Here is a 15949-nt window from a genome sequence, read left to right as displayed (position 1 = left end):
TAGAACAGCTTCTTACATGTATATATCACAGTGGCAGACATATGAAATGAGGATAAATGACTAGGCTGCCAAAGATAGAAAACAAAGGGACAATGAGAAATTTCTGAGAGAGAAGGAAGATACTGTACAGTCTGAAATGCTGGCAGGAAACAAGATGGGATTGTAAGTAAGTAGCTGAAAATAAGCTCAGGGCAAGGTCTGGCCTGGACATACAGATTTAATAAAGTTGGGACAGTGTGAGATCCAAAAGAGGAAGAAGCACAGGCAGAAGACCAAAGTCTGAAACCACGATTAGGCAGTGACCAAAATCAGATGAGCCAGTAGAGAGCACTGAGAAAAACAGTTCAGAAAATAAGACAGGGCTGTGAACACAGTGACTGGTGACAAAATGAGGGCAATAAGACCTTCTAGAAGTGCAGTTTCAATATCTCTAAGAGAAGACATTCTAACTGCTGTAAGCTGTGTAGGAAAGTGCTGTGTCCATACTTCTAGTACAGTGTTGTCAAATTGTACTGCATATATGTTTACAAGTCTGAGCCACTATAAATAAGCTTTTTGAAGTCGGAGACAAAGAAAGACTCAGTAATATTAGTATCATCAGAACCAAGAAAAGAATCAAAAAAACATGTTAAGTAAAGCTGGAATAGGTGACCAAATGGAACACACACACGGAATACTCTTTAAAGGAGTATTCCTTTAAAGGAGTATTTCCTTTAAAGGAAATCTTAGGAAGCTGAATAATTGCAATGGGAAATTTAAAAGAGACTAAGAATTATTAAGCAGCAATGAAAACCTGAGTTTGTAACAGAGCTACTCAGCAGGGTTAAGTGACTTTCCCCAGCACTCAATACGAAGAAAAAGGATGGCCTATGTTGGGGCCTGGGGAGCAGACCATAAAGGAAGCTGGAAAACTGAGGTAATTACATAGTGTTATGATCATTCTTATCTAAAAGTAAAAATAAACCAAGAATCAAATCAAGAGTGTCCTGCAAACTAACCCCAGGTTTTTTCTTTTCCCTTTACAATGCACATATTTCATAAGTGAGCATTCTTAGTTTTAAAAAGTACTTTGTGGCAAATACACAAATTGTATCAATCAGATTCCAGCTTTGATTTCAAATTACTAAACAACTGAAAAATTTTACATACACATTCAAGAGTCGTATTATCAAAAAGTTGCTATTCAAATTAAGTCAAACTTCTAAAAAATATATTTAACGTACCCTGATGGCAAGGTTTCTGTGTTGGCATTTCCAGACTGTTGCCGTACAGGTTCCACACAGCCATCTGGCTGTCTTAATTTGGCTGCCTCAAAAGCAGAACTACTTCCAGAATTAGAGGTGGCAGGGTCTAAAGTACTTCTAGCTTCAGATCCAAATGCTGCACTAGTAGAGAGAATACATTCATTGTTTTCTGAGGAAGTCATTATTTCTTGAACTGGAGGATCTTCAACAGTAGTATTAGTGCAATTTGAAGACAAGGCGGTTTCTTCAGATACTATTACAGTATCCATAGTGGAAGCGTTATCAGTTGGTACAGATGAGGATGATTCTCCATTAACTGAAAAGAGAAAATCAATAAGACGAACTATCAGGAAATGACAAAGCAAACAACTCACCAGTTACACTGATTCAGTACCTAACTGACGGTGAGTAATGTATCAGATACTGATGAAAATAAATAAGGCAGATTATATTTTTTCTTGCTCATATTTAGGGATGAATATATAAATAATAAAAATTTAAGAATACAGTTGACCCTTGAACAACACAGGTTTGAACTTCACAGGTCCACTTATATGTAGGTTTTTTCCAATAAAAACAGTACAAACCTGTAAATGTATTTTTTCCTTCTCTGGTTTTCTTAACATTTTCTCTAGCTTACTGTATGGTAAGAAGACAGTATATAACAGATTTACAAAATATGTGTTAATTGACTATGTTACTAGTAAGGCTTCAGTCAATAGGCAATTAGTAGTTAAAACCTGGCGGCAGGGAGGGGGATGGAGTCCAAAGTTATACAAAATCATTCAATTGTGGGGGGGTGATGTTGGTGTTCCAATCCTTACTGTTCAAGGGTAAATTGTATACGCACACACTAATAACTTTAACTTAAGGAAAAGAAAAACCAGTATGAGGATAACATTTTTTTTTTTCCAAATGATCAATTCTGAAAATCTGCACGGTTTATATAAAAAACTTTAAAAAAATTTTTTACATTTATTTATTTTTGATAGAGACAGAGCACAAGTGGGGGAGGGGCAGAGAGAGGAGACACAGAATCCGAAGCAGGTTCCAGGCTCTGCGCGGACAGCACAGAGCCTGACGTGGGGCTCGAACTCACAAACTGCAAGATCATGACCTGAGCCAGAGTCGGAACTTAACCGACTGAGCCACCCAGGTGCCCCTATATATAAAAACTTTTAAAGATCCCTTTCAATCTCCTTCTCCTATGCAAATGGTAGCTAATATCAAAAATGTCAATGGGGGGAAATAGTGGCATTTAGATAGTACTACAGTGGACTGCCAGAAGATACAGAAATTCATTCTACACCTTCTAAAGAAATGACTCACTACTGGGATCCACTAATACAATTTAATGCTCATTTAAAAATTTTTTGGCTGTTTTATCAATGTTAGATACAGAGTGCAAGTGGGGAAGGAACAGAGACAGAGGGAGACACAGATTTTGAAGCAGGCTCCAGGCTCTGAGCTGTCAGCACACAGCCCGACACGGGGCTCAAACTCACGAACTATGAGATCATGACCTGAGCTGAAGTCAGACACTTAACCAACTGAGCCACCCAGGCACCCTCTTAATGTTCATTAAAAATTTTTTTTTTCTATGTTTTTATTTATTTTTGAGAGCGAGCGAGTGAGCACATGCAAGCATGGGAGGGACAGAGAGACACGGAGACACAGGATTTGAAGCAGGCTCCAGGCTCTGAGCTGTCAGCACAGGGCCTGACATAGGGGTCAAACCCACAAAACATGAGATCATGACCTGAGCCAAAGTCGGATGCTTAACCGACTGAGCCACCAAGGAGCCCCTTAATGTTCATTTTAAATGTGATCAAAGCATTTCAATTATGTGTCGCTATTAAAGTGAAGTCAAATTAAAACTGGAAAGAGACATACATTATTGAGTAAAACGTATTAGAAAATTCCACATAACGTTCTAATTGAAATGGGGAAGGGAGACCTAATTAAAGGTAATGGCATCTTCAGAGGGAAGACTTAAATAGTGGAAAGTGTACTATTAAAAGGAATTGAATGGTAAGCACAAAATAATAAGAGAATGAGTCAAGTACTGTCTAAATATGAGGAAGAGAATGGCTTTGGGGAAAAAAAACACATAAAAGAAATAAAGTATTTACAGTTACCCTGTACCAAATACTATTAGATAACACAGTGAAATGAAAAAAGAATGTGCATAGAGAGGCTAACTTCTGGTGTCTCCTATATAATGCTCACTTAAATAATTACCTCATTTAATATTTACTCAATAGTGCAGAAATTAATTTCCAAAAACAAAAAAGCTTAGTTAGCAGCAGTCTTTTCTAAGCAAAATAACACTAAATGGGAAAAGAGGAATCACTGAGATAAGATAATCCAGTCCAAGAAAAAAGTCATAAATCTTTTGCATACTAAAACACAGCGCACAAAAACGAACTGTTAGAGAGGAATAAAATGAGATATTAAAGAGCACTGTTCAGTTGTTCAAGGCAAAAACTCCTCTCCTACAATAATTCCACAGCAGGTGAGTGCTCTCAGCTCTTCTCTCCATCTGTACCACTACCTTCTGGTCCATCGTTTCTTGCTTTTACTACTATCAACAGCCTCCTAATTTTAGTCTGCTGCTTTTTCTCATGTCCAGCTACAAGCTATTCTCCAAATGATGGCTCAGAGTAATCTTTTTCACAACATATAAGATTTTTTCATTCCCCTAATTAAACACATCAGTGGATTGCCATTACCACCAGAATAAATTCCAAACTCTTTTACCACAGCCTATGACAATGACTACGTTAATCTGCTCCACAGTTATGCCTGACTTCTCACGATGGCCTTCCTTCTGTTCCCTGAATAGCAAACTCCTTCCCACTTAAGGGATGTGCACTTGCTGTTCCTGTGGCCTCCTAATATCTCATGACTGGCTTCTTATCATTTAGAGTGCATGCCCAATTATAACTTCAGAATGTACTTGAGGCAGTGCTTGAGTACCTTATTTACTGTTGTTTCCACCATACCCTAACCTGTTTTATTTCTCATGTTCTGAAATCATTTTATTTGTTTTCATTTCTTTAAGTTCAGAATGGTACAAAAACTTTGTCACTCTTGCATTTCCCAACTGTTAGAAATGCTTTGCATATGAACACAATAAATATTTGTTGAATCAATAAATTAAAGACAAATCACAGAGGAAGAAATGAACTGAACATACCTCTCCCAAAACTATGCAGATTAAAGAGCATCAGTAGAAATATTAACTATATGAAAAATTTAATAACACAATACATCTGACTTAAATTACAGAGCGGTAGCTTTGAGTTTCTACTATATACATATTCCATCCAAACACGCTGAGAATTTTTAGAAAACCAATATAAAAGACCAAAGGAAAATCCTCAATTATATAATAAGGAGGCCACATTCTAATTACAATGCAATAAAACTAGAAACAAGCAATACAAAATACAACTTATTAAAATGTTTACTGAAAGTCTGGCAGAATCTGTTAAACACTTTTTAAGGGTTATCTTATGTAATAATCTTCACAGAACTATGCTGAGACAGATACCAGCATTATCTCCACTTTACTGGTGAGGAAACTGGTAACTTTCTTTTTAAATGTTTATTTATTTTGAGAGAGAGAGAGAGAGAGAGAGAGAGAGAGAGAGAGAGAGAGAGAGAGAATGCATGCATGTGCAAGCTAGGGATGGACAGAAACAGAGAGAGACAGAGAGACAGAGAGAGAGAATCCTAAGCAAGCTCCAAGCTGTTAGTACAGAGCCCAATGTGGGTCTCAATCTCACAAATTGTGAGACCATGACCTGAGGTGAGATCAAGAGTCAGACACTTAACTCACTAAGCCACCCAGATGCCCCAGAAAACAGATACTTTTATGTCCATAAAAATGATAGTACTCTCCCCCAATTCACAATCAATATGCTTAGAAGATAAACTAAATAATTATTGAGTTAAAGAGGAAATAATGAAATTATAGACTTTAGGGAAATTAATGGCAATGAAAACACTTGTATCAAAGGCTATTGGACAAAGCCTAACAAGTATCCACGAATATAAGAAAGAATGGCAATAAATGAGCTCAGCACTCAATTCCAGAGCTGAGGGTCCATTGGGGGTGGGGGGTAATGGTAGAAGGAATTTAAAAACCAATAAAACAGATCAGAATTTCCAAACTTACTGATAAGAAATGGGATCCTGTTGGGATCTTGCTGGAAGTATAGATCTCAGTTCCCATTCTAGATTTACTGAATCTCTAGGGGAAATCTCTAAGGAAGGTTTGGGAATCTGTATTTTTAACAAATGCTTCAGATGAATTCTTACCGGTAAGATGGAGAAACCATGAAATATACCTTTCCAAGTTTTATAAAGAATATATAATATGAATAACATTAGGAATGCCACATACAACTTTGTAAGTCTGAACCATATTAACTAATCCAAGTCAAGAGAAAGAAAAATTGAAAAGGCTCATCATGGGGCACGTGGTTGGCTCAGTCAGTGGAGCATGTGACTCTTGATCTTGGGGTTGAATTCAAACCCCACATTGGATGTAGAGATTACTTAAAAATAAAATCTTTAAAAATAAAATAAAAAGAAAGAAAGGACTCATCAGAGTAGAAATTGAAAAGGTGATAAAAGATCATACCACTCCACCAAAGGGCACAAGGCTCACTTAGTGTTCTGAGAAAATCCTACGAAGCCTTCAATGAACAGATCACTCTCAATGTTATTTAAAGTAAAAGTAACAAGGAGTAAAAAGGAGTTTCTTAGTTTACTCTTGTAAGGGTAAGTTAACCCTAAAGTTGAAACTCAATAAATTCTAAGATGGTTCAATATTAGGATATTATGTTAGGAAATTGACTATGCTAACATATTAAAAGATAAAAGCCACGACTATTTTCAATACAAACCAAAAAGAATTCAATAAAACCTTGATAAAACACTTGATAAGAGGAATCAAGAAAAATAAATAGTCTAGATGATCAGAAACCCACAGTAAGCATCGTATATTAACTATAAAATATTAGAAGAATTTCTATTAAGGTCAGGAACAAATTAAAGTCAGGAACAAAACAAGGAAGATCACAACCACCACTCCAATACTGCTGATTACTTTGACGATGCATTAAGACAAGAAGTGAAAAATACTGGAAATAAAATGCTCACTCACAGAGGATAAGTTTATTTAGAACACTCGACAGGATCTCTGACCCATCTTGCAAGATGGCAGGCAAAAAAAGCCGAGAAGCCAAATACTAAGGAGAAAAAAAATCAAAGCCAAGAAGGTCAGACTAGTGCAAGGTTAAGAAGAGTAACCTCAGGGCTAAAATGCCAAAGAACAGGAAGCCCCACTGCAGCCAAAACCCTGGCCTAGGCAAAGGAATTGGCAGATATACCTGATCAGCTATGAAAGGCCATGTACAAGAGGAAGAAGTATTCAGCAGCTAAATACAGAGTTGAAAAGAAAAAGGAGAAGGTTCTTGCTACTGTCACAAAACCAGTTGGTGGTAACAGGAATGGTGGTACCCGAGTGGTTAAAATTCACAAAGTGCCTAGGTATTATCCTACTGAAGATGTTCCTGGAAAGCTATTGAGCCACGGCAAAAAACAACAACAACCCTTTCAGTCAGCATGTGAGGAAACTGCAAGCTAGCATCACTCCTGGGTTCATTTTGATCACCTTCACTGTGCTCCACAGAGGCAAGAGGGTGGTTTTCCTGAAGTGACTGAGCAGTGGCTTGCTACTTGTGATCGGACCTCTGGCCCTCCATCGACTTCCTCTGCGTAGAACACACCAGAAATCTGTCATTGCCACCTCCTCCAAAACTGGTATCAGCAGTGTGAAAATCCCAAAACATCTCACTGATGCTTACTTCAAGAAGCAGCAGCTGAGTAAACCCAGACACCAGGAAGGTGAGATCTTCAACACGGAGAAAGGGAAATATGAGATTACAGAACAGCACAGAGTTGATCAGAAAGCTGCAGACTCACAAATGCTCCCACAAATCAAAGCTGTCCCTTAGCTTCAGGGCTATATCTGTTCTGTGTTTTCTCTCACAAATGGAGTTCACCCTCACAATTTGGTGTTCTAAATTTCTTAAAAAGACCCTAATAACTGATCCATTAAAAAAAATAATAATAAAAAAAGAACACTCACAAGAATCAACTGAAAAGCTGTTAGTACCCAATTAAATTGACCAAAATGTATTAGCTCAACAACCAGATAGAAGTTCAACATCAAAATTACACTCAAGACTTATCTAAACAAAACTAAAAAAACATTTTTAAGAGACATTTTAAAACACGGAATGAATGGAGAGACACATAAAATATCTCTGGATGGGAAGATTCAGCACTGCAAAAAAAAAGTAATAATAATTAACTGGTAAAAATACTGGTAAGGAAGCAGAGCATGAGAAATTCTCATTATTGCTGGTGGGAAAACAAAAGGGTCCAGCCACTTTGGAAGACAGTTTGAACAGTTTCTTACAAAAATAACCATACTCTTATTATATAATAAAGCAGTCCTGGTTTTCAATCCAGTTAAGTTGAAATCTTATGTCCACACAAAAACCTGCACATCAATGTTTATATCAGCTATATTCATAATGGCAAAAATGGAAGCAACCAAGATGCGTAAGAAAATTGGGGTACATTCATTCATACAATGAAATATTATTTGACAGTATCAGAAATGAGACGTCAAGCCATAAAAAGACATGGAGGAGCCTTAAATGCATATTGCTAAGTGAAAGAAGATTCCAACTATAGAGGCCAAACTACAGAGACAGCAAAAAAGATCAGTGGTTGTTAGGAGTGTGGGGTAAAGGATAAATAGATGGAGCACAGGGGATTTGGAGAGTGGTAAAACAATTCTGTAGGATACTGTAATGTTGGGTCCACGACAACATGAATTTCTTAAATCTCACAGGACCCATACAACACAAAGAGTGAGCCTTGATGTCAACTATGGACTATAGTTAACAATAACGTATTTATACTGGTTCATTAATTCTAACAAATGTAGCACAGTAATGCAAGATGTTAATAATGGGAAATTCTGAGTGGGGTAGGACGGCATATCTTTGATTAGAGATTATTACTGATACACGTCAGTGGTTCTCAACTGGACACAAATTTGCCCCCCACTTCAAAGACAGTTAGCAACGTCTGGAGCTATGTTTGGTTGTCACAGCCAGGGGAAAGGGAGATGTTACTGGCATCTAGTGGGTACAGGTCAGGAATATACAATACACTGGACAGCCACCCACAACAAAGTATTATCTGGCCCACCATGTCAACAGTGTGAAGTTGAGAAACTCTGATGTGTGCATACCCAGCCACCAGGCAGCGTCCTGCAAAATAAACATCTGTCTACAGTAGCTAAAATACAAACATCTGTTAACAAATGGTATAAGGATGAGTGAAAGGACAAACTAACAAAAAAGACAAAAAGGGAAGGCAGAGAGAGAGGGAGGTCAGAATCATAGGCTCCTTGCTCGTGAAAGAATATGGAGAATTACACGTAAGCTAGTATTTGAAATGTGTAACAGGTGGGAAATTAGAAGTTTATGCAAAGCATTTTTCTTCTCTACAGATATAAGACCACGCCCACAGACTTGGTTTCTTAATGAATGTATCCAAACCCTTACTTTCAGCCATTATGACATTTAAGTTACAGGACATACCTCCCTACTTTCATGTTTAATCCTTGAGAAGTTTTCCTTGTACTTACGATATGTACATCTCAAAGCACCACACATTTGTCCTTACTATAACTGCTCAAATAAGGCAGAAAAAGGCAGAAATACTCAAGATTTGAGTATCATTTTTACTCCTTTTTAAAAGTGTGACATGAATGGGGGCACCTGGGTGGCTCAGTCGGTTAAGCATCCAACTTTGGATTTCGGCTCTGGTCATTCAGGATCTCACAGTTTGTGAGTTCGAGCCCCATGTCAGGCTCTTTGCGCTGGCAGCAAAGCCTGCTTGGGATTCTCTCTCTCCTCTTTGCCCCTCCCCCAGCCTGCTCTCTCTCTCTTTCAAAGTAAATAAATAAAATTAAAAGGTGTGACACGAAGAACTGCTGGTGTATATGCATCTTAAGTTTCTTTAAAGTCAATTCACACTTGTAAGTGGGTGGCTATAAAGGGGGTAGTGTTCGAGGGAGGCTTTGATGATGGGATAGTTCTGTATCTTGATCACAGTAGCAGCTACATGAAGCAACACATGATAAAACCGCACACACAGTGCAGGTACAATAGGCAAAGTGGAGATTTTGTCAACGCCAATTTCCTGATTTTTATATTGTACTGCAGTTACACACTGTATGTTCACACAGGGAGAGCTCCCTATACATTTCTTGGCAACTTTCTATTATTTCAAAATAAAAAGCTATAAACAAAAGTCTAATAAACTTGTGAAATCAGTTCTGCCTGAAACCATACAGAGCTCTGATCTATTAATAAAAGAATAATTATGTGTTAGAAAAAGTCATTTCACACTGGAAGTTACAGATAGTGGGAAGTGGAGAAGAAAATAGTACTGTTCTTAAATATCTATCACCGTCCAAGGAATATGGTAGATGTTTTTTATTATCTCATTTAACCTTTGAAACAATCCTATCAGGTGGTTAACTGAGGATTATCCTCTTTTTATAAATGGAGGAGCTAAATTTTGAGAATATTAAGTTTGTCTAAGATCACACAGTTAACACATTAAACAGTAGAACTGGATTTGAACCTAGTCCTATTAGATGCCAGGATTGCCTCCCATTTTAGCTTTAAAAAACTATCAATATTTATAGCAACTAAACTTATCAAAGGAGCTTTTTTTTTTTTAATTTTAGAGAGAATGCATATTGGAGGGAGAGGTGGAGAGAGAGAGAGAGAGAGAATGAATATCTTAAGCAGGCAGCCAGGCAGCATGCTCAGTGCAGAGCCCGACCAGGGGCTTGATCCCACAACCCTGGAATCATGACCTGAGTCGAAATCAAAAATTGGATGCTCAACCAACTGAGCTACCCAGGTGCCCTTCAAATGGAGCCTCCTGATCTAAAGAGAGGGAGAAAAAAAATTCCCACCAAAAAGCCTTCTTGTATTGATACTATCTCTGGTGAAATGAAATCATTTGTCTTAAACTCCTTAGCACAGGGCTATAATCCCTTGTCTGAAATCCTTGGGGTCAAGTATGTTCCAGAATCCATTAGTTTTCGAAATTTAGAAAAGTAATATGGCATGTGTACTGTATATTACACTAATAACTGAGCAGATTTGAGGGCTACACATTGTAATTAAACACAATACTATTTCTGTGGCAAAATGTAGAGATACTCACACTAAGCATGATAAACTGTGAATACATTTAAGTCAGTTCTAGTCACTTTGACATCAAAGGAGTTCACCAAAAAACCTTTGGTTTTAAAGATTTTAGGATTCTGAATTGTAGGTAAGGGACTAAAAATATGTAATGTGTTATATACAGAATATGCACACTCCCATCCGTATCCCCTCTGTAACATGAAAACTGATTTTAAAACTCCATGATTAGAAAAAGGAATACCATTTTTGTACTAAGGCCTTAAAGATTATCCCAATCCTTGAAAAGTACCTGAATTCATCCTCCTACCAAGGGATGACAGATCACACTAAAGGCACTGGCAGAGTGGTTACTACCAACAGAGTAGGTTCTGGAAGCCTTTTTAAACTGGACAATAGAATGATGACAGATTGTTTTGTCAGATGTTGCCAACAATTATCAGAGGAGGTGAAAACACAATCGCTAAGTTGGATGATGAAATATTATTTGAAGTCTATCAAAGTATAAAAGCTGAACAGTATACCTTTGAGACACTATAAAAATCACACACATCAAAGTGAACAGAGAAGCAGAAGGCAGAGAGAGCTCAGAGAGATATAACTGGATGTCAATTACAGCTTTTCTACTCCCTAGCTGTGATCTCTCTGTGTTTCCATTCCTCCTGGGAAAAAGGGAAAGATATTGGTATTTATTTCAATTAGTTATGGTGAAAGTTCAATCAGTAAATAGATATACAGTGTTTACAACATATATAGCACAAATGTTAGCTATTACGATTATCCTAGGTTTCCTAATAGTTACTGTGAATGTCATGGGAATTACTTACAATGGAGCCTTCAATTCTAGTTCCTCATATGTTTTGTATTCACCTTGAAATTTTGGGCAAGGATAAATAAGAACGTGGGAAGTGGGGCATCTAGGTGGCTCAGTTGTTTAAGCATCCAACTTTGTCTCAGGTCATGATCTCACAGTAAGTTCAAGCCCTGCATCGGGCTCTCTGCTGTCAGCACAGAGCCCAGTTTGTATCCTCTGTCTCCCTCGCTCTCTCTGCCCTTCTCCCGCTCATGCTCTCTCTCTAAAATAAATATCAAAAAGGCAAAAAACAAAAAAAACATGGGAAGTGTATTTGTTCTCAATGGAAGAGTCTATAGAGAACCCGAGAAACCATGGAGTGTAAGAGATTCTGAGATTTCTGAAAAGCCTCCGTAAGTCTTCCTCCCTTTTGTACCAGCATCTGAATATACCCAAACATTAAAACATGCAACTAACCAGTGGTCCATGGACACTTTCACCAATCTACTCAAACAGCTAAATATTTTAGGAAGAAGAGTTAACTCGCCAAATTCCATAGATTTTAAATGGAGGATGATGACAAGAATGAGACAGAATGGCGGTATAAGCCTTTCTGAAATGATCATTCATCCTTCTTATTCTTTTCATGAATCAGGACTGAACTTTACAAATACTTGGCCTTTAAAAAAAATTTAAAAAAAATGGCCTTTTATCTAATTACTTTCAGAAATGATGGAACTGGAACTACATTCTGAATGTAATTGATAATCCCATATAACAAATCAATCCTGGTTATATAACAGTGTTATTTTTATTTTTCACAACTTCTTTGGAGTGTTGTTAAGGAAGTTATATTGTTTAAAATGCAAATTTTGGGGCACCCAGGTGGCTCAGTTGAGCATCTGACTTCGGCTCAGGTCACGATCTCATGGCTCATGAGTTCAAGCCCCACGTCAGGCTCTGTGTTGGCAGCTTGGAGCCTGGAGCTTGCTTTGGATTCTGCCACCCTCAATCTCTGCCCATCCACTGCTTGTGCTCTGTCTCTTCTCTCAAAAATAAATAAATGTTAAAAAAATTAAAATATAATGCAAATTTATGAATAAATAGGTTTTCCTTGAAATTTTTGGGAAATTCATGACCAAAAAGCAATAGATGTAAGCTTCATTGTGAAAAACTCTGGTTCAGATAAACCACTTTTCTATGTGTTGATATGTATTTTTTGAATTTTTTTTTTTTTTTTTTTTTTTTTTTTTTTTTTTTTAGAAAGAGTGAGCACACACAAGCCAGGGAGAGGGGAAATCAAGAGTCATGTCAGGCCAACTGAGCCTCCCAAGTACCTCTATGTGTTTACATTTTAAAAAAATAAATTACTGAGGTGCCCGGGTGGTTCAGTCAGTTAAGCATCCAACTTCAGCTCAGGTCGTGATCTCGCGGTTTTTTGTGTTTGGGCCACGCATCACGCTCTCCACTATCGGAATGGAATCTGCTTCACATCCTCTGTTCCCCTCTCTTTCTGCCCTTCCCTGGTCATTCTTTCTCTCTCTCTCTCTCAAAATAAATAAATAAACCTTAAAAAAAATAAATTATTGGTCCTTTCTATAGGTACTCAGACTATTTTTAAAAATCGTAATATTTAATTTAGGATAGATAACATAAGTCACAGTTCCCTAAAACTCACTATTACATTTACTCTCCTAGAATTATTGAGGATGTTGCTTACACTATGCTGTTTTTTCATACAATCCATAAAAGATAGAATATCAGAAACAGTAGCTGTTTTAACTGGTATGTTCTTAATTTAGACACAGTTCCAAATAAAGTAAGGTGATGTTTCCTTTTCTGCTTTGCTAATAACTCTGAAACAAATGTTCCTACTACAAAGCAGATCAGAAATCAGAAAATAAATGCATTTGCCTCACTAATGTCACTCTTGTTATATGTATTTCTCTTCTCTTCATTTTCCAGCCACCTTAAATTAATGACCAAAGAGTTCTACTTATTGTGACCACTCAGGATCTTTAAGTCCATCTTAAAAAAAAAAAAAAAGGCATTAATAAACAAATTAAAATTTAAAAACCCATTCAGATTCATGGGCCAACATGGTAGAGAAGTAGGGGATCCATACTTCCCGCGTCTCTCAAACAAAGAAGTGCTGAAGCCAAAGGACTTTAAACCTCAAGAGTCTGGGAGGAAAAGAGGCTGAAATCTACCAGGAAGAAAATGGGGCAACTTGAGAAAGGACAGGTGGGTGATTGTGAACTGGGGGAAATAAAACCCGCAGAGTAGGCACGGAGGGGAGAGATCCCCTTCTGTTGAGAGATGAAGGGAAGAGAAAGCATGGCTGGGGAAGTGTAGGACTGTATCTGGACAAGAGATACAGTCTCTTGTCCCAGGACTGGGACTGAGAGGGATCCTATCTCTAACTGTGGGGCTTTCTTCAGACTGGGGCCATCTCCCTGTTCACGCACCTGGGGAGGAGGGGAGCCAGCCTCGGGTTCGGTGGTAGATCAGGGGCACAGTCCGCAGGAGAAAGTGGACCCCTCCCTGGAGGGCTGTGCGATAGAACAAAGCCTGCCTGCGTCGGAGGAACCCCCTGGGGCTCAGTGGCTAGGTCGAGGGTGCAGTCTGCAGAAGGAGAAACCGGCCCCCTCCCTGAAGTGTGCTGGGAGAGAACAAAGCCTGTCTGCTGCCTGCGTATACCACCCCCATGCACCTCAGCAAGGTCAGCAGCGCAGTCCACAGCAGGAAAAGGCGGTCCTCCCTGAAGTCCGGCAGCACAGGCAAAGCCAGGCGGGACCACATATCAAGCTGCACAGAGAGGTACTTCCTCAGTGCCAGAGCGCCTGGAGCAGGTCTTTGAACCCTAGCCAAGCACTGGGCCAGGGGAGTTGGTGGAGTGAGAAGGACCGCCCAGTCTGTGCCTGTGGCACAGTGAGGACAACTGGAATGGAGTCCACTGGGTCACGGGGAAGAGACTGGGGGATTGCCATTTCCCCCCATCATCACCACCAAGGCAGGACCTCAGGGATCAGTCCCGGGGTGGGACTGATAGTGGAGGTAGGACCAGCCTACACCAAACCACGCCCCTCCGTGCAGGTAACAGCTTATCTGCTGTAGCCAGATACATGCTGTGCAACCAGAGGGCTCCATAATCCAGACCAGTGATGCTGCATAGCCTGGATTAATTCCAGGACAATTCTTTAATTCCAGGACAATTCTTATTTAGATATATTCTCCCTTCCTATCTCTTCCCTCCTCTAGGCTGGTTGCTCTGGTTGTTGGTTTGTTGAAGCAGACATATTTAATGCATTCCCTTGATACATGTTCTACATCTCCTTCTGTACTTTCCTTTCTCTCTGGAATAATCAAGCCATATACTTTCTCTGCCTGGGTCACTTTATCTTTGTCCCCCCACCCCCGCCACCTCCTTCTTTATTTTCCTTTCTTTATCTCTGGATTAAGTCATTTAGTCTCTCTGCCCGGTCAATGTTTATTTTCTCTTTGTCCCCGCCCCTGTCATTTCTCTCTTTGTATGTGCTCCTCCATCAGCACTGCCTCTACCTTGTTCTTTACTTGTAGCTGGTGTTTCTGTTTTTTTGCTTTTGGACTGTTTTTGTTTATATGTTTGTTTGTGTGGGGTTTTTTTGTCTGTTTGTTTTATCTGTATGTGTGTTTATGTGTCTTTGTTTCCTGTTTGTTTTCCTTTACAGGACTACTTCAAGGAACAAATCAAAGCACACCTCGTAGAGGGTCCAAAACATCACTAGCAGTAGAGAAATAAAATAACCAAAGTCACAACAACAGAGAGCAGGTAACACTCTCCAAAAAAACACCTCCTGAAGGGCCAGGCCCTGGACAGTGTATGACCCCCCCCCCCTTTAATATAGCAGTGCTCACAGGTGCCGAGCGCACAACGAGCTTTTAAAATTCATAAGGAACAGAAAACTAGCCAAAATGATGAAATGAAAGAATTCTCCTCAAAAGAAATTCCAGGAAGAAGTGACAACTAAAGAATTAATCAAAATAGGGGCGCCTGGGTGGCGCAGTCGGTTAAGCGTCCGACTTCAGCCAGGTCACGATCTCGCGGTCCGTGAGTTCGAGCCCCGCGTCAGGCTCTGGGCTGATGGCTCGGAGCCTGGAGCCTGTTTCCGATTCTGTGTCTCCCTCTCTCTCTGCCCCTCTCCCGTTCATGCTCTGTCTCTCTCTGTCCCAAAAATAAATAAACGTCGAAAAAAAAAAAAAAAAAAAAAAAAAATTAAGAATTAATCAAAACAGATATAAGCAATATAACTGAACAATAACTTAAAATAATGGTCATAAGATTAATTGCTGGGCTTGAAAAAGGCATAGAAGACAGCAGAGAATCTAGTACTGCAGAGATCAAGGAACTAAAAAATAGTCATGATGAATTTAAAAATGCTATAAATGAAGTGTAAAATAAAATGGAGGCAGTCACAGTGCGGATTGAAAAGGCAGAGGGGAGAATAGGTGAATTAGAAGATAAAATTATGGAAAAAGAGGAAGCTGAGAAAAAGAGAGAAAAAAACACAGGATCAAGAGGTGAAAACTAGAGAACTAGGTGATGCAGTCAA

The 15949-nt window shown here is 38.9% G+C and overlaps 1 protein-coding gene and 1 pseudogene across 8 annotated transcripts in view; one reads left to right on the top strand and one right to left on the bottom strand.

Annotated features, from left to right (window-relative positions):
* Window positions 1-15949, bottom strand: part of WWP1 (WW domain containing E3 ubiquitin protein ligase 1) — a 142059-nt gene that overhangs the window by 53978 nt on the left and 72132 nt on the right. For 7 of the 8 annotated variants that reach the window (XM_043601311.1, XM_043601306.1, XM_043601312.1 and 4 more), the window contains one exon: window positions 1224-1560. In XM_043601311.1, the coding sequence (XP_043457246.1) occupies window positions 1224-1560 (337 nt within the window). Of the gene's footprint in view, window positions 1-1223; window positions 1561-10856; window positions 10937-15949 lie in introns of those variants that run through there. The other variant, XM_043601314.1, reaches the window with a different exon arrangement.
* LOC122496121 lies at window positions 3187-7901 on the top strand (annotated as a pseudogene).

The sequence above is a fragment of the Prionailurus bengalensis genome, chromosome F2, assembly GCF_016509475.1.
Source record: "Prionailurus bengalensis isolate Pbe53 chromosome F2, Fcat_Pben_1.1_paternal_pri, whole genome shotgun sequence".
Classification (NCBI taxonomy): domain Eukaryota; kingdom Metazoa; phylum Chordata; class Mammalia; order Carnivora; family Felidae; genus Prionailurus; species Prionailurus bengalensis.
The sequence above is the reverse complement of the archived record's forward strand: the minus strand, read 5'-3'. Positions and strand labels throughout refer to the sequence as shown.